Genomic DNA, 19,131 nt, shown 5'->3' on the forward strand with positions numbered 1-19,131 from the left:
TTAACTACAGAGAGGTCATTGACTGACCGTTTTTGGATGTTACCAAGGCATCCCAATCCTTATTAATCAATATAAGCTGCTCTGACTCATAGCTACGTGTTGTTTTTTTCTCATTACCTTCTTCCGTTCCTCTGTTGAAAACCCCCTTTGTGTTATCTTGTATAACATTTGTAGCTATTCTCAAGGTCCTTTTTAATTAAAAATTAAAATTTACAACAAAGTTTCTTTTAAATTTTCGTTTTTATTCCACAGGTTTAGTCAAAAAAAATTAAATATATTTTCATTGTTTTAGGAAAAGTATATGTACAAGTCATATAAACAACCTGAGGTATACAATTACAGAACATGTACAAAACATATATAAATTACATATATACAATATAAAAACAGTAAACTTTCTGGTCAAATATATTTTGGATTCAGGTTAACTTACATTCAAAACAGTTTTTCTTTGAGATCTGGACATGAATAAACATATATATATATATATACAAATATACATACACCAGTGCATAGAAAATAATGCACCACTGGTCAAATTCCATGAAGAATTCTAATTGTTAAAGACAATGACCATTAACATCTAACCAAAACTAATCTTTATCTGGTCTGACTTCAGCAAAGTGATCTCTGATTGGTTGCTATAGGTTACTGTTATTAAGAACCGATACTTAAGAAACAGCACTATTTATTGGTGTTAGATGGATGTTTTTGCAACAGTAGGCAGCTTTGATTTCCAGTTTTTGTGTGGTTTTACCAAAAGATGTCAATTTAACTTCAGATCTGCAAACAGGTTAAAGGAATACTGAAAATGTAAAGTGTACCCCTTTCTACAGGGTAACATTAAGACCCCCCACCCCCTCCTCTACTAAAATGTATAAGAAAACACAGTTACTTTAGTTCTCTTGTGCATGATTTGGTGTTTGAAGAAACACAAACTGTGCCCAATTTTCGAAAGTCAAATTTTTGAAATTGTAAAATTAGACAAAATAAAATAAAGAGCACCTGTGTTCACATTACATTACATACAATCATGTGAAGAAGTTATGTTTTTTTCACTTTTGCCACTTTGCCTGATCTCACCCTTAAAAAGTCAGGTCCATCGCTTTACTAGTGTGAAAATGACTTCTCTAAATCCCAACAGCTCTACTAAAAAAAGATTCCCATCCCAACATTAAATTATGCAGACTCAACTCATAGTCAAAATATGAATGCCTACCACATGAAAAAATACATATATAAATATGCAATAATTGACATTATAAATGGTAAACAATGAAATCATTTTGTCTAATTTACATCTGTCAAACTCCATGAGCTCACATGGTAAGCCATTAAGGTTATGGTGGCTATTATCACATAGAATTATATTGAAAGAATAGTGTAGAGAAAATAGAGAGGATATCTGGAGCAGGAAATGTTTTAACTGAATCAAAACCTTTTTTATGAAAATTACAATGTATACATTTACCATAAAGCACCATGTTCTGTGAAATAATCAGAGACCTAGAGAGCTGCCTTCACTAAGAACTTGTCCGTGTAGGATACACTGTCAAGCATCTTGATGCATTAGCCAGGATGCACAGACAAGGGAAATAATTTTGTCTTCAGCAGGCCATGCTTCCAATGTCCTACCAATGCATTGCATTGTAATGCTTTGGAATAAAAAAAAAGTCCTGTATACTTTAATTTTGGTACTTGACCTGCATTTCGCCATTGAAATCAACCTAAATGAAACATCTAAAAAATGCATTGTAAAGCACTGAAAAGGCACATTTGTAATCATGCAGTTTGCATGAATTTTTTGTGAACCAAGCCTAAACTGAAAGCACAGTAGTATATTACATAAAACACCAAAACTTGTTGTTCCATGTTTACTCAAAAACTGTGGTTACTGGTTCTGCTTTGGAAAACGGTCATTTTACTTTGGTTTTTAGCTACAGAGAAGTCAAACCCAGAGATTTTTTTCTAGTTCGCAAGTCCAAATCATGAAAATATGATTTGTGAAATGCAATTCCTAGTATGAATCGATTCATTATTCAATAAAAAATGTGTGTAACAAACATGTCAAGTATCAGTTCACGTATACATTATACCAGGTTACACTGATGGGCTAACCTGGTATTAGTTGTGGTAAACCTAACATGCTTTATTATTGCTTGGTGCAATGGGACTGATTTACTAAAACTGGAGAGTGCAAAATCTAGTGCAGCTCTGCATAGAAACCAATCAGCTTCCAGGTTTTATTGTCAAAGCTTAACTAAACAAGCATAAGTTAAAAGCTGATTGGCTACCATGCACAGCTGCACCAGATTTTGCACTCTCCCGTTTTAGTAAATCAACCCCATTACTTAATATGCATCCGCTACAGTTGACATTTGCCAAGTGATAGCAGTCTGTTAAGGCTGATTTAAAACTTTAGAAAAGTTTATCAAATCCAGTGGAAAGTCTTCAAGTCTACTTTTATCAAAATTTATAGGCACTTGTATATTATTAAAACATGCCCTGTCTAACGATTAAACCCCTTAGGTTAATGTACAGTACGACATAGACATTTGACCCTTACCTCCACTATTTATATTGCAGCTAAGGCATTGTACGATACATCAAACTCTACCCTCGTCCTTACCCCACAGTAAGATTAGGGGGGTGAAGAATCCAGCTCCTGTTAAAGTGCAAGCTGAGTTTAAAGGTCCTTGGTGAGAAAGATATCAGTGGGTACACTTGTAATAGCCTTTGTCTCCTTCAATGTCGACTTCTTCATCAGAATCCTCTGATATGTCTGTGTCCAGGTTCTCCTGGGAATTAGGGGAGGGAGAGCACTGGGAACCATCTAAAGAAGAGTCCTTAATTTTCTGCTCAATGCTCAAACAGTTCTCTTGGCCCTCCTCGCAGTCATTTTCTAGACTTTCAGTTTCTTCTTTCTTATTTCCCTGAGGGTTCTCCTAAAATAGAAATTTCAGTTAGCATTTTAATGAACTGCAGCCTCCACAACCTCTACAGCCTCAAACTCTACAATCCGTGTTATGGTAGTAAGTTTCAAAACTAGCAGTACATTGTTTTCACACTGGGCATTATTCATTAACATAAGGGTGTAGCTTATTTACAACTATCATGGTTGATTGCACTTTTATTTGAAAATCAAATAATATTTTATGCTTACAAGCATTCTTCAGTCTATTTTCTAACATTCTTTCACACTGCACTAAATTCCCAGCAAAGGGGTGGAAACCTTCTCAGAAGCCAATCATGCCTATCATTAAAGGGTTAGTTCACCTTTACCAAAAAACTACCTAAGCAGATAAAGGGTGCCTGTAGATAAAAACAAACTGCAGCTTTGGCCAAAGAAAAAGTGGTTGTAACGTTTTTTTTTTTTACCCTAATGCATTTTGCATTGAAATAAATATGCAGCTCCCCCCAGCCCCCCCCCCCCCTCCTTATACTTACCTGAGCCAGATCTCGATCCAGCGATGTCCATGACAGCAGTGGCTCTCTTGGCTCACTCCCCTCTCATAAGCTCAGAGACAGCCATTGAGGAGGAAGCAGGCGTGGGGCCGAGAGGTGGCTCAGGATCAAGCATGCACAAGTGCCTCCATAGCAAGCAGCTTGCTATGGGGCACTTGGCGGGGGGGAGCCAGGAGCTCTGGCGGGGGAGCTGAGAAGAGGAGGATTGGGGCTGCTCTGTGCAGAACCATTGCACACAGTAGGTAAGTATGATGTCATCTATGTACCTCTCAAAGCTTGACCAAAAAACTCCCAGATTTGGCATCATCTCATCGTTCTTTGTTGCTAGGACATTGCTAAGACACTCCCCACTGATTCAAATCCCCTTGTATGCACTCTCTCTCTCTCGCCTGAGAGAGCCTGGTAGCTCTGAGCTCATCAATTCTTTGATGGAGGACATAGTGGACCACACATGTGCAATAATTGGAAAGCTCATTCTTGTGAAAACTGGGGTGAGAAGTAATGGCTGGGAGTGTCTTGGCAACATCATAGCAACAAGGCAGGACAGGATGATGCCATCTTTGGGAATTATTCAGCTAGGTTTCTGGAGATGCATAAATGGCCTACACGTCTAGCAAGGGCATTATCCAATTTTAGTCAAAGCTTCACGGTTTGTTTTTTTATCTATTGGTGCCCCTTACCTGAATAGGCAGTGTTTTTTTTTGTAAAGGTATAACCCTTTAAGCCAACAGAATTATAGTACAGTGGCCATTTCTATTAAGCGTGACAGACAGCTGAAAAAAAATAACATTAGTTGTCTGGTTTAATTGTTTTAGGATCCCTTGCTTTTGATTTCTTAAAGCTGATCTAGCCTTGTGCGAGCAGAAGAGAAATATTTCCAAGTTATATTAACAGCTGATATTCAGCACAACAGTCGAGAAAGTAAAGGAAGGCAGCTCAGTATTCCAATGATGGGACATTAAAGTATTTATCATTTAATTAGACAAGCTCAGAACCTGTACAGCCAACCCCGCATAAGTAAACATTTGCTTAGCTTAGTAAAGAAGTGAAGCTGTTCTAACTTCAGTCATCCAATCATATGCAAGCAAAATCCTGTTTTTTTATCAATTTTCCTAGCAGATTGGGTATTTTAGGCAAAGTGAATTTTTACTTAGCTTAACCTCATTTACTAAGCTAAGTGGATATTCCCTTTGCTAAGTGAACATGCTATACTCCTTTAGTAAATCAATCACCGAGTATGTACTGAATTTATCCTTCTCAATCATTTTTCTATTCCGGTTTAGGCCTACAAATGGGTTTACTGGGCTTAAAGTGGTAGTACACTCTTTAACAAAAAAAAAAAACAGTTTCCACCTGCAAAGCAATATCATAATGTGCTAGTATGCACCTCATACTAGCACATTATGAAAGACTTATCTTAAAACAAAGCCTTCCAGCGGTACACTGTCATTGCTGGAGAGGCTTCCATCTTCACCCGGTCTTCCTTCCCGCGTTCGGGGACTCCGGTCATCTGACTGGCTGCGATGACGTCACTCCCGCACATCTGTGCAGGAGTCTCGACCGCGGCACACAGCTCTGAAGGAACGGCATGGGCAAGTGCCGGTGATGTCACCAGCTGCTCCTCACTAGAATATCTCCTAAACTGCACGTTTAGGAGAAATTTTATTTATCTCCTAAACACCATTATAAGCTTACCTGTAAGTAAAAATAAAACACAAGAGTTTACTATCACTTTAATTGCAAAGAGCAACCTGGCTCTCAAAAGATTTCTGTGTTGCATTTGACAGACTATTTAAAGTTTACAACGAGTCAACTTGTGGCATCCTCACCCATTGGCTGTAACCTTCTCACCTCCTGTTGTGCACTTAGCATATGGGAGGTCTGTGCAATCCTTCTTTGTGAGCCAGCACAAAAAAACTCACAACGTGAGCAGAATGCTGAGTGTCATCGGCAGGTTCAATAAAAAGCAGCCGACGTTCAGCCCGTGTGTACGGCCGTCTTCTGTCGGACAAGCATGCTGGAAATCCAGCAGCCAACCAGCTCCCGATCAGCACTCTCAGCCAATGGCTAAGTTTTTTGTTTCTTTCAACCAGCTGGGTTAAATGGAAAAGACTCATAGTGTGTACCAGGCTTTAGACCCCACTCTCCGTTACTGTAAGTGCACAATGGGTGTAGGGGGGCTAAGCAGGCACCATATATTTTCTAAGCGTCAGGTGAGTAAGTTGCTATTTCTGCTAATGAAATTACAGCCTTTTGTATTTAGTTGTACAATACTTAGCATATTTCTTTGCCCAATATTTGGTTTGGTATTAGTAGACTATGATAGACATCCATCAGCTTGTTCAATTAGGCTTTGACAATAAAACATGGAAGCTGATCGGTTTCTATACAGAGCTGCACCAGAATTTGCACTCTCCAGTTTTAGTAAATGAACCCCTATATCTTTAAGTACATCTTTGAGCAAACCTCATCTAAAATATAGGTAACCAAGGGCAGTGTAATACTGCCAAGGTCTAGACCTTACATACATACTTGAAAGTGTTGTATAGTCACAGGAAATACAGTTTGGTTTATGCCAGACTATACTTGGAAACATTTACATGGTGCTTGCATTCCAGTTACACTGTTTGACCAGACTCTCAAAAACCTCAAAAAGCCTATTTTACAAGTGGAAAATAATGTTTTGTAACCTCATGTAGTAACTTCAGAAAACAATATAACCACATAACCATAATGACTACATTCTCATGTCAGACAAGTCTGAAAAAAATATTGATTCCTGAATTTGGTCAGTCTTTAAATTTTAACAAATGTAAACTAAACTAATGGTGGTTTCTAATCCTAGTAATGCTTCAGCATGAATATTTCCAACAAACTGGACCCTGTGAGGATACACAACACTTCAGACTTCTCATGTTAATATTATTGTTTGTAGTGAATGGAGCTACACAAGTGTAGCTTTTTATTTAAGCTTTGTTCACACTAGTGCAATTTCAGATGCAACTCGAGTCGCACAGAATCGCAGATGGAAATCACATTGTTTTCAATGATGCCCGTTCACATCAATGCAACTCTGTATGGTTTTGGAAAAGGGTCCTGTACTACTTTGGTGCAATTCCAGCACGATTTTGGCCCCATAAATAAAGCAAACCACTTCAAAGTAGCATCCAAGTTGCACTACATGATTGCACTGAAAACTGGATCAAAATCGGATTGCAGCAGTGTGAACCCAGTAAGTTTATGATTGGGTCGGAAGGAAGTTGTGACCTATGTGTTACTTATCTGGCCAATGATTTAAAGATCAGGTTCATCACATAAAGTAAAATAAAGCGTCTTTTGGCTTCCTAAATGACCATAAGGGTTGAAGTTGGCCAGCAGTTGGACTAATAGGCACAATTGTATTGGCCTTTAGGTATGTTTGCAGGCCAATGAAGGTGGGGGGGGTCATTCTGCAGATATGTTTGGTGCTGACTTTTCAGGGGGTAAACAATAACCTAACCAGTTTTTATTCCTCATATGGAATATATGGAACCTGGTACTTAACATACATTAGATTGTTGCCTGATAGAAATGAAAATGGCCAGATCTTCGAGCACCAGGGCCGGACTTTCCATTGGGCTTGACGGGGCTCAAGGCCATGGGCCCCGGCCAATAGGGGGCCCGCCCGTTCCAAAAGCCGCCGAGCGCGGCCGAGAGCCACCCAAAGCTGCCAAGAGCGGCCGAAAGCTGGCTCTGTGTCTTGGCGGCGCCATTTTTAAACTGAAAGGCTGCAATCACACTGGGGCAAGGCTACACTGACAAGGCTGCAATGACACTGACAAGGCTGCATATGAACACTGATAAGGCTGCATTGATGGGCATTTAAATGTAAGTTTTTTTCCTTAAACTTCCCTCCTAAAAGTTTTTTCCTTAAAATTCCCTCCTAAACTTGGGGTGCGTGTTATACGCCGGCGCGTGTTATACGCCGATAAATACGGTAATTATCATTTTATCCATTTTTATTGCCTTTATTATTCGTGGACCCAGGAAAAATACCAGTACAGTATCCCCCACTTATACGCTTATATATTATCTACTTTTGTGAGTAGCCATTTGGCTGTTTTGTCTTGTCCAATTAAACAGAAGTTCTTTAATACTGCACTGGGTCTGGCGCACCTTGTCCTTTTCTATTTCTGTTTTATAGAGCTGTGCATATGTATAGAAAGTAGGGCCCGAAAGTGACTCAAGCCCAGGGGCCCCCACCACCCTAAGTCCTGCCCCGTCGAGCACCTTCAGATTTAATGCTTTGTTGGTCTTCTGTCATAGTGAAAAAATTCCCCTAAGATTGATAGGCAGGATGTCTGCTAAATTTTCAAGGTAACTGTAGCCAAATGGTCCAAGATGAGTAAAAGCCATGTAATGTCTATGAGTTTCATTCGGAAGAGATTAATTGGATATAACTGACTATACCTCAAGTGCCAGAAGTGATTGCCCATCCCTGCAGGGCTGAGAATATTAACAGATACAATTCAAGACAAGGGTGCAGACTGGGCACACAGTGCAGACTTCACCCAAGCTGTTATTAGCCTTTTTAACCACTTCAATACCAGGCACTTAGACACCTTCCCACCCAGGCCAATTTTCAGCTTTCAGTGCTGTCGCAATTTGAATGACAATTGCGTGGTCATCCATCACTGTACCCAAACAAACTTTTTATCATTTTGTTCCCACAAATAGAGCTTTCTTTTGGTGGTATTTGATCACCTCTGCGGTTTTTATTTTTTGCGCAACAAATAAAGAAAGACCGAAAATTTAAAAAAAAACAAGTTTTTCTTTGTTTCTGTTAAAATTTTTTGTAAATAAGTACATTTTCTTCTTCAATGATGGGCACTGATATGGCTGCACTGACGGGCACTGATACGGCAGCACTGATGGGCACCAATGAGGTGGCACTGATGAGGTGGCACTGACGGGCACTGATGATGGGCACTGATAGGCGGCACTGATGGGCACTGATGGGCACTGATAGGTGGCACTGGTATGCGGCACCGATGGGCACTCATAGGCGGCACTGATGAGCACTCGTAGGCGGCACTGATGAGCACTCGTAGGCAGCACTGATGGGCACTCGTAGGTGGCATTGATTGGTACATATGGGTGGCACTGATGGGTACTTATGGGTGGCACTGATGTGTGGCACTGATGGGCACTGATAGGTGGGCACTGATGGGCACAGATGGGCACAGATGGGCACTGACAGGTGGCACCGATGGGCAATGACAGGTGGCACTGATGGGCAATGACAGGTGGCACTGGTAAAACATTGGGGGCATTGCTGGGCAGATCTGGGACATAATGGTGCCAATCGCTGAGGACGTCTATGACGAAACGCGTATGACGGCGCCACGCACGCTATGTCACTTCCGGGTACGGACCTTTGGAACGCAGGTGGAGTGCAAACACCAGCACTACTGCTGAGTTACACCTGGGTCATTTTTTGGCACGTTCCACATATGGTATCTGCACCTTGATCTGTGGTGTATCTGATATACTGTTGCTGGATTTTTTATTTTTATTTTTAATTTTGTATTTTTAATTCGTTTTTGGCTTGTTCTCAATTTTTTTCAATTTTTACCTTTTGACATTTATAATATGGAGATTTGTCAATAAAATTTTTTTTTATCTACTACACTATGGGAGCCATATATTTCCTTTTTTCCATGAGGGAGCTACCATCAATATAATTTAATCATCAGTACGGAGATCGGAGATTACCCTGGGTGCCCTACACGATTGCGGTGGTGAGGAGATCGTGCATGATACAATCATATGCTGTATGCCCCTTCGGGGTTGTTGGATTCGGTGAGTGGGGACCCTTGAGGGGGAGCCCAAAAGTCACTAAGAACATTTAAAAAGCACTTCAGTCACGGCTTTGCTTGAAGAAAATCTATACACGCTTTTTGTAGAAATTCATCACTCTATGGACTACGATTACTATTTATAATTTGTTTGGTGTTATTTGCATATACCTGAATTAGTAGGTAGAGGTGCATTTTTAGGTTTCTGTTCAATGTTAAATCACTATACCATATGATGGTCTCTTTTTGAAATTGTATCACTACCAAATATAGGTGTTTAGATCACACCTTTCATACTCATGTGTTCACCATTTATTATGATTTTCTTATCACTTAAAGAGTGCTATTAATTTGGCACAATCTATTTGTGGTCTCCACAGACCACCACTAGGGTCTATGTGGTTTTTGCAAACCCTATTTAGATATTTATTTTAGTTTACAACACTACGTTTTAGGACACATAGGAGAAAATTAACCCTCCCCTCCCCCCTCACTGTAGTTGGTCATCCCATATTATCCTATAGGGAGCGCCTACCCCATTGTGAATCAGCTTCTAACTTCAGCTTGTTTAATTTAAGCTTTGGGGTAAAAAACCTGGAAGCTGATTGGTTTCTATGCAGAGCTGCACCAGATTTTGCATTCTCCAGCTTCGGTAAATCAAGCCCAGTGCGGGGGCAGAGATTGGTGTAAATGCCACTATGTACTCTAAAAGATGTTGCATAATATGTTGTCACTAGATAGATACTGAAAATAACTAAAGAAAGGTTTAAGCCTAGTACACACGGGCCAAATGTTGGGCGTCACCAGCCGGTTCAATAGAAACAGCCGACATTCGGCCCGCGTGTGCTGCAGCCGGTCAGACAGAAGCCAGCTGTTCAGCAAGCTTCTGTCGATGGGGCATGACCGAAAAAGGTCTGCCAATCAGCTCCTGATCAGTGATCTCAGCCAATGACTGAACGCACTGACCAGAGTGTTCCAGCGGCGGGGACTGTCAGAACACAATAGCATAGCAAGGGAGATTGCTAAACTACCATTGCATGGTTAGTACAGTGGCTTCTCTGTAACTGTCTGTATTTTTTTCGATCAGCCCTGCTGGGTTGAATACAAAAAAACTACTAGTGTGTACTAGGCTTTAATCTGATTAGTTGCTGTGTGGCAGACAGTTCTTAGTACAGATCATTTGATAAATGTAGCTGACAACAGCAATAGGCAACAAAAATTTCAAAAAATCTAAATTTTAACTTAGGTGTTGGAACTTTTACATCTATTAAATGGCTCTGAATGTTTCACATAATACCTAAAATATAATGAGCACAGCGGCCCCAGTAAACCTGTAGTTATAGACAATAGTACAACTGTTCATGCTGCCATTTGTAGTTCTGTGGTGCAGCAGAGTACTCAGCTTTGGTTTAGACCACTCATTCTCATCCAGAGTTCAATGGAAGTCTAAAGTCTGGTACGCACTAGTATTTTTTGTTTTACGTTCAACCCAGCGGGCTGAATGCCACTTGGCAGAGCCAGCAGAATGACACTAGTGATCTTTTTAACCGTAAGTAAGGATGGCATTTTGACCACCACTGTAATGTCCCATACACACGGTCGGATTTTCCGATGAAAAATGTCCGATCGGAGCGTGTTGTCGGAAATTCCGACCATGTGTGGGCTCCATCGGACATTTTCCATCGGATTTTCCGACACACAAAGTTTGAGAGCAGGATATAAAATTTTCCGACAACAAAATCCGTTGTCGGAATTTCCGATCGTGTGTACACAAATCCGACGGACAAAGTGCCACGCATGCTCAGAATAAATAAAGAGATGAAAGCTTTTGGCCACTGCCCCGTTTATAGTCCAGACGTATGTGTTTTACGTCACCGCGTTTAGAACGATCGGATTTTCCGACAACTTTGTGTGACCGTGTGTATGCAAGACAAGTTTGAGCCAAAATCCGACGGAAAAAATCCTAGGATTTTGTTGTCGGAATGTCCGAACAAAGTCCGACCGTGTGTACGGGGCATAAGGCTGCGTACACACGAGCGGACTTTTCGGCAACAAAAGTCAGACGGCCATCCCGGCGGACTTTCGGCAGACTTTTTACGGACTTCCGACTGACTTTTGAACAAACAGACTTGCCTACACACGATCACACCAAAGTCCAACGGATTCGTACGTGATGACATACGACCGGACTAAAATAAGGAAGTTCATAGCCAGTAGTCAATAGCTGCCCTAGCGTGGGTTTTCGTCCGTCGGACTAGCATACAGACGAGCGGATTTTTTGACCAGACTCGAGTCCGTCAAAAAGATTTGAAGCATGTTCAAATCTAAAGTCCGTCAGATTTTCGACTGGAAAAGCCCGCTGAAGGTCCGATGAAGCCCACACACAATCGGATTGTCCGCCGGACCCGGTCCGTCGGTCCAGTCCGGTGGAAAAGTCTGCTCGTGTGTACGCTGCATAAGAGATATTTTTTCCAATGACCCCCGAATGTACTTGTTTTAGCAGAGCTTCCCCAAAACTTGAAAGTTATTTTAGGGTTCCTCTGGGATAAGAAGGTTGAGTAAGGCTGGTCTAGACTATCAATAAACATACACAGCACCTGAGTGTGAGTTTGTTAAGTCTAGCACCTACTTAGCTACATGGGTGTAATTAGAACAGACTTACATGCGGTCCTACACGTAGCTTGTGAAAACACAGGTTTGATGCAGACGAGTTATTAACAGGATTGCTTTAGGTGCAGGCTAATAAGATGAGCAGCATATGGCTTCACGCAACAATTAGTGGCGGTTTTAATAGCTGCTATGGGAGGATAGTAGCCTGAGCCATCTATCTGCTCCTGTTTAGAAGCTTTTAGCATTATTTCTGCCTGAGCAGGTCCCCGATTCACTTAAGGCACTGTTTGCTTTTCTAATCAAGTTGAAGAGTTTACATAGCCACCCAAATGACTTGGGCATACAACCAGGAATGGATGATCACATTAAATGATAAGTTGATTGAAACCACTATAGAAACCAATGTATTTGATGTACCTGTTTAAGCCGCCTCCATTTGGCTCTGCGGTTCTGGAACCAGGTCTTTACCTGCAGAGGAGGGAGATGAGATTGTTATCAGCACAGAAATGGAGCAATATGCATTTTAATGAAATGGATTCATGCTTCAGAACGCGTTGCCTCCTCTGTGCTAGTGAACAACTGAGACAGTGGGGTTGATTTACTAAAGGGCTAGACACTGTTCAGATAGCTTACTGAATACGATGATGCTGTGTTCACTTGGAACACCTTACTGGTGTGCAAGGGAAATTTAAAAAACAAAAACATATTATTTTGCTTGCGCTTGATTGGATAGTTGAAGTGAAAACAGTTTCAACCTATTTGCTAAGGTTAATAAATATTAATTTGCAAAGAGATCAGACTTGCCTCCTTTAGTAAATCAACCCCATAGAGTGAATTAACAAAGCAAGGCGTAAATAGAACCACAATTGTGTAACACAGCAATTAGGTTAATTTACTAAAGAAATTTAAAAATGTTCACTTTGCATAGTGTATTTACACATTGCAAAGGGCATGTTCACTTAATTTAGTGAAAACAATGGAGAATCTACCAATCACATGCAAGCATCAATCCTGTTCTTTTTTTCCTTGCACCTCATTTTACATCATTCCAACTGAACACAGCTTACTTACCAAACAAAGTGAATATACACTTTAAAAGTGAACATAGTTGTTGCTATTTGAACAGCCTTTTACTGTTTTAGTAAACCAACCACAATGAACTGGTTCAGGGTAGTGATAAGATGAGAAGAGGAAATGTGCAAGTAGCATCCTAATTGCCTAATCATTAGTAATAACTCTTTAATTACCATGTATTAGTGCTACTAATAATCTTTACAATGACACATAGTTCTATATAGATAGATATAGATATATATATATATATATATATGTATATATATATATATATATATATATATATATATATATATATATATATATATATATATATATATATATATATATATATATATATATATATATACACACACATAAATATATATATATCTAGATATAGATCTATATATATCTATATCTAGATATAGATATATAGATATAAATATATATCTATATATCTATTATATATATAGATATATAGATATATATATGTATAGATATCTATATCTATATATAAATCTATATATAGATATAGATATCTATATCTATATCTATCTATCTATATACCAGTATATATATATATATATATATATATATATATATATATATATATATATATATATACAGTGTGTTTGAAGTAATACTGCTAAGCACAAGAATAACAACAGTAAATATAATAACAAAACAACAATAAGAATAGCAGGCAATGTAACTACTTAGGACTCATTTACATTGTTCTGTTTTAATGCAAACGTTCCAATGCACCAAAACTTATGTGTTGAGGTTCCCCATAATACATATACAGTAGTACCTTGGATTACAAGCATAATTTGTTTCATAAGCATGCTTGTAATCCAAAGCACTCGTATATCAAAGCGAGTTTCCCCATAGGAATCAATGGAAACTCAGATAATTTGTTCCAGTGTCACTGCTAGTGTATGCAGTACCGCATGTGGCCAGGGGTGGGGGGGTGCCAGAGACACTCGGAAACACGCGGAGACACTCGGGAACCGAGTGTCTCTGAGTGTCTCTGGAGCCTCCCCCCACCTCTGGCCACATGCGGTACTACACATCCCAGAGCCTTGAATCCTGCTTGTCCTGCGAGACAACTCTCGCAAATCGAGTCAGAATTTTTTTTAAAAAACAGTTCATATTGCGAAACACTCGTAAACCGCGTTACTCACAATCCAAGGTTTTACTGTAGTGTCTGTTCCCATTCTAGCACAGTGCAGTGTGTTTTGAATAAAAGGACATGTCTGTGTTTTCCTGCATTTTAGTGCTTTGGGAGACCCATAGTTCAATGCATTGCCTACAAATGCATTTAATGTGGTTCGATGTGTTGGCAACAGGTATTAACAGGCCTTGGTTTACAGCTGATAACTCTTTCCACTACAAATTCTAAATTCAAAAATGCAAGGGAAATGTATTTATTTATTTTTTTTGGAAGTGTAACTGGTTTAGAGTAAGTAATGAAATATGTGGCTATTTTATGATTAGGTTGTTATATATATATAATATAATATATATATTATGTATTTTTCTCTCGATAACAGGTGCCCTTCCAATAGTATCCGATGTGTGGGGAACTTACAACACCTGATGGTTTTTTCGTTTTACCATTATATTGATTGAATGGTTATAGTTACTTAGTACTGCTTTATTGGTTCATTGGTTCCAGATGATATAACGGTTATATATATTCGGTCTTGTACCTTCACATTTGTATTTGGTTTGAAGAAGGGCGCTATCTGGTCAGCCCAAAACACACATACATATATATATATATATATATATATATATATATATATATATATATATATATATATATATATATATATATATACTTTGGATACCAAGAAATTTCTACATTTTGAATAAATATTACTTGATGCAGAAAAATATTACTTTTTCTGCATCAATAATCGCCTAGTTATATATATATATATATATATATATATATATATATATATATATATATATATATATATATATATATATATATATATATATATATATATATATAACTTTTTAATTTTTTTTTTTCCTAGATTTTTTGCCTGGAATTCCCCTCTTACAGTTGTCACAGGTACGGCTGCCCCATTGGAAGTTTCCCCTCGCTTTTTGAAAACACCAGGACAAATAGAGAGGGTGGAACTGCTTAGAGGGAAAACAGACAGCAATAAAAAAAAATGACAGAGTTGCTAGTCTACCCCAAACCTGTAAAATAGGTTGGCTATACATACAAGGGCAGATGACCTGCAGGCATTATTTTTAAAAGCATCCACATTATTATCATCTTGGGGGAGAAGGGTATGGGGGGCCTCCTGCAGCAATAACATTGTCATTTTGGATTTCAGCAGCTGCCCTTCCCTTTACCTGTCTCTCACTGAGCTGCAGCATCTTGGCCAACCTCTTCCTCTCTGGTGGTGACAAGTATTTCTGAGACTCAAACTTTTTTTCCAGCTCAATGGTTTGGTCATTAGAAAACCGGACCTGACCACCTTTTCTCTTGTGCAGGGGTCTCTGGATGAAGGGGCTCCACAAAAGAGGTTTACCTGCAAACAACATTAGAACATCAGGCACCTTATCCACATATGATAGCAGTGCAGCAAGTCCAGGTACATTCCTGTCTACACATACTGTGTAAACTAAGTTAACAAGGTATATTTACTGGCAGTAAAAAAATGTAACCTTTCAACCAAACGTCAGCTGAGATTACTGATAATGATACATTTTGTAACGTTCTGAAAGTCCTATTGAGTAGTTTTGAAGATGTAACATTTTAGTTTTAGGGGGGGGGGGGGGGGTTGCCATCAAAAAGTGTGGAGAAAAAAAACACAGTTTTTACCAGTTACAAATAAGTAATCAATATTGAACTTGATATTGTATTCATGATTTATAGAAATAAGAAATTGCTAGGAAAACATGGGGACACATAGAAAGGGCGATGGCAATAATAAGCACACAAGAGATAAATACACACAACAGAACTTTTGTAGTAAATGTGTGGTTTTATATTGAGGGAGATAATTAAGTTATGGAAATACCATTTATTTAAAGCTGTGGATTGATTTTAATTACTGGGGAAATATGGAAATTTATAGCCGACAAATCAGAAGTCTATGGTATATCAACGTGCATAGGTGTCTGTGTGCACAGTACAGTGCGTGTATATCGCTCCAGCAAAGACAGCCCCTATAACTAGAGGCTTGTACTGTACATAAGTCTGTACACTGGGGTTGATTTACTAAAGGAATAGAGACTGTTCACCCAGCAAAGTGAATGTTCCCCGAGCTTAGTAAATAAGAAGCTGTGTTCCCTTATCAACTAATCATGTATTAACAAAAAGCGTGCTTTTTAAACTTATATCACTCATCATTGAGTAATCAAACTGAACACAAGTTTGCCTTATTTACTATCCTTCCCTTTCCAAAATGAACACTTATTCTGCTTAGTGAACTTCCTTAGTAAATCAATCCCAGTATGTTAAGGAGGTTTATTACAAAAGAGACTATTTCACAGGACTTGTATATATGTTACCGCTGAAAAAAAGAGTGGAAAAAGATAGATAGATAGATAGATAGATAGATAGATAGATAGATAGATAGATAGATAGATCTATATAGATAGACAGATATATATATATAGATATATAGATATCTATATATCTATATATCTATACCTAGATATATATATATACCTATATGTAGCTATAGATATATCTATATCTATATATCTAGATATAGATATATATCGATATAGATATAGATATATATATCTATATCGAGAGAGAGAGAGAGATACATAGATATAGACATCTGGATCTATATATAGATATATATTAATAGGTCACATATTTATTAATTATTATCTATAATGTCTTCATCATCCTCCGATGGAAGTACTTTAGGTCCAGCAGATCTTTTAATAGTTGATTTTTAAAGATCAACTAAAAAAAGTTACTTTTTTTTAAACAACAACAAAAAACAATTCACACGTGCAGACTAACATTCATATAACTCCTATAGTTAATTGTTCTATGGAAACTGTTCACTCTCATATGCATGAGATGTTCTTCTATGTTTGCTTTCATTGGCATAGTTCTTTTTTTCTATTGGATGTTTGGGGAGAATTAGCCATCACCCCCCCCACACACACACACACACACACACATAAACACACAATCACTTTTTAATATCTTCTTTAAGACGTTGACACATTCATCTATAAATTCTATAAAAAACGAAGTTATCTAAACCAGTTTATAAAAGTTCTCTTGTATTTTAGAGTTACTGCTCCGATCTTACTGTATCACCTTGTGATTAAATATTATTTTTATTTTATGAGTTGCATCTCATTCAACTCCAGATGAACTACACTTATCAGCATGCCACATATCAGTTAGCTGCTGCAAGATATATGACCACAAAGGTGATCTGTGGACATGATGGTTGCTTCTACAGGAGTTTTGTGTTTTGCCTGTAGAAGCAGCTCAATGTTATCCTATGTGTCCATGCACATTAGAGGCATATTTTGAGCTCAGCGTTTAGAGGCATTTTTGATTGGAGCTTTCTGGCAGAAAAAAACACTAAACTCAACTGATCTGTGTATAAAAAAACGCTCTCTAGGAGCATTTTTTTTTGCCAAGGGAACTGGCGTTCTTTTTTAAAGCCCAGTGTGCATGGAGCCTTTGAAGCCTATTGGACCTGACAAGGCATGCTGGTGCTTGTAGTTCTATCGCCTGATCTGTTAGATTGTAACAAGTGAGAGGATGTCCACACTTCCGTGACTGTATTTCCTGATCTCTTCTCTATCAGATTGTCATACAGCTTTTACAACTCATGTCCTCCTGTACTGTTCTAGGCTTGTTATGCATGGAATAATAAGTCTGAAAAAAGCATCGATTGCCAACATTAAGACTGAATAATACAATCAGGTTCTTGGGAGAACTATGGCAGACAATGGCCAGTCAGTTTCCCTGTGATCTACCAGCAGTGTTGTCTTCCTCATCATAAAATATAACAAAAATACCATTGTCAACATGTAATAGTATAAACGCTGTAGATATAAATAACATATTAAACCTTCAAATTATTTCTCTCTATAGAGCCCCTAAGATTTTAGAGTTTATATACTGCTTCTTTATAACATTCATATATGACTATACAAAACTTTCAAAAGCTTTTCAGATCTGAATCAGAAACTATACTACAGTGGGGAGTGACGATTTCCAAAACACAGATGACTTCCTGATCAGTTACTGGAGAGAATGTTGTCAACTGTCACTTGTAATAATAACCTATCTTAGCCTGGAATGGCAGTTAACAGAACAAGAATCTGAAAGTAATATACCTGACACAAGTTTCATATTCTGTGCAGGTACTGTATCCATTTACAGATTTAAGAATATCTGTAGTTCTTTTATGTAAAGTAAATTTGTTGTATGCTTACTAATTAGTTAAGACATTTAAAAAATGCATGCATGCATGAGTGCAACTTATTACATGGTGCTACAGCTATTACAAACATGAAAAATATAGGGGAGATTTACCAATGCAATAGAGAATATCATTAGAAAAATGTTCACTTTAAAGAAATTTATAAATAAAAAAGTTTAAAAAAAACTGTTTACTTTGCAACAAAAAATAAAAAATGTAGGGCTGTGTTCACTTCAATTATCCAAAGAGGTGTAAGCAAAAATATGTTTCTGAAATGTGTCCTTACACATACATGATGTAAAATTAGCTTCACCCTATTTAAGTTAAGGGATGGTTGGTTTTGCCATGTGAACGTCCACTTTCTAAAGTGAACATTCCCTACTCCTTTGGTAAATCCACTTCTATGATACACACGCATCACAAATCTTGTTATAATAAATACATACATATTCATTATAGATCTATATCTATAAAAGTAAATGAAAGAGTAAAGTCAAATATTTTTTACCATCTTGCTGAAAATCTTTTGCGCAGACCCCCGAGATTGGAGGTGGCTGCTGTTGTGTTTCACCTATGTGCTATTAAGGATGCAGGAATTTATGAAATCATTAGCAAGAAGAGCAAGCCTTGCCCAACAATTTCCCAAATTTCTCAGAATCTAGAGGTGTGATTATATACTGAGACCGCTGTAGGTAAAACTGGCTTTTAAAATCCACAAAGGTATA

General features: G+C 38.2%; 1 protein-coding gene across 1 annotated transcript in view; it reads right to left on the minus strand.

Moving 5' to 3' along the window:
* Positions 1–708: 708 nt before the first annotated feature.
* HHEX (hematopoietically expressed homeobox) overlaps positions 709–19,131 on the minus strand; it is a 23,513-nt gene continuing 5,090 nt past the window's right edge. Inside the window, exons 2-4 of the mRNA XM_073596044.1 lie at positions 15,345–15,523; positions 12,330–12,380; positions 709–2,945 (exon numbers count right to left, since the gene is read on the minus strand). Coding sequence (XP_073452145.1) covers positions 2,712–2,945; positions 12,330–12,380; positions 15,345–15,523 — 464 coding nt within the window. The 3' untranslated portion in view covers positions 709–2,711. The remainder of the gene's footprint in view (positions 2,946–12,329; positions 12,381–15,344; positions 15,524–19,131) is intronic.

This window comes from Aquarana catesbeiana, linkage group LG08 (assembly GCF_042186555.1).
Source record: "Aquarana catesbeiana isolate 2022-GZ linkage group LG08, ASM4218655v1, whole genome shotgun sequence".
In the NCBI taxonomy this organism is placed as follows: Eukaryota; Metazoa; Chordata; class Amphibia; order Anura; family Ranidae; genus Aquarana; species Aquarana catesbeiana.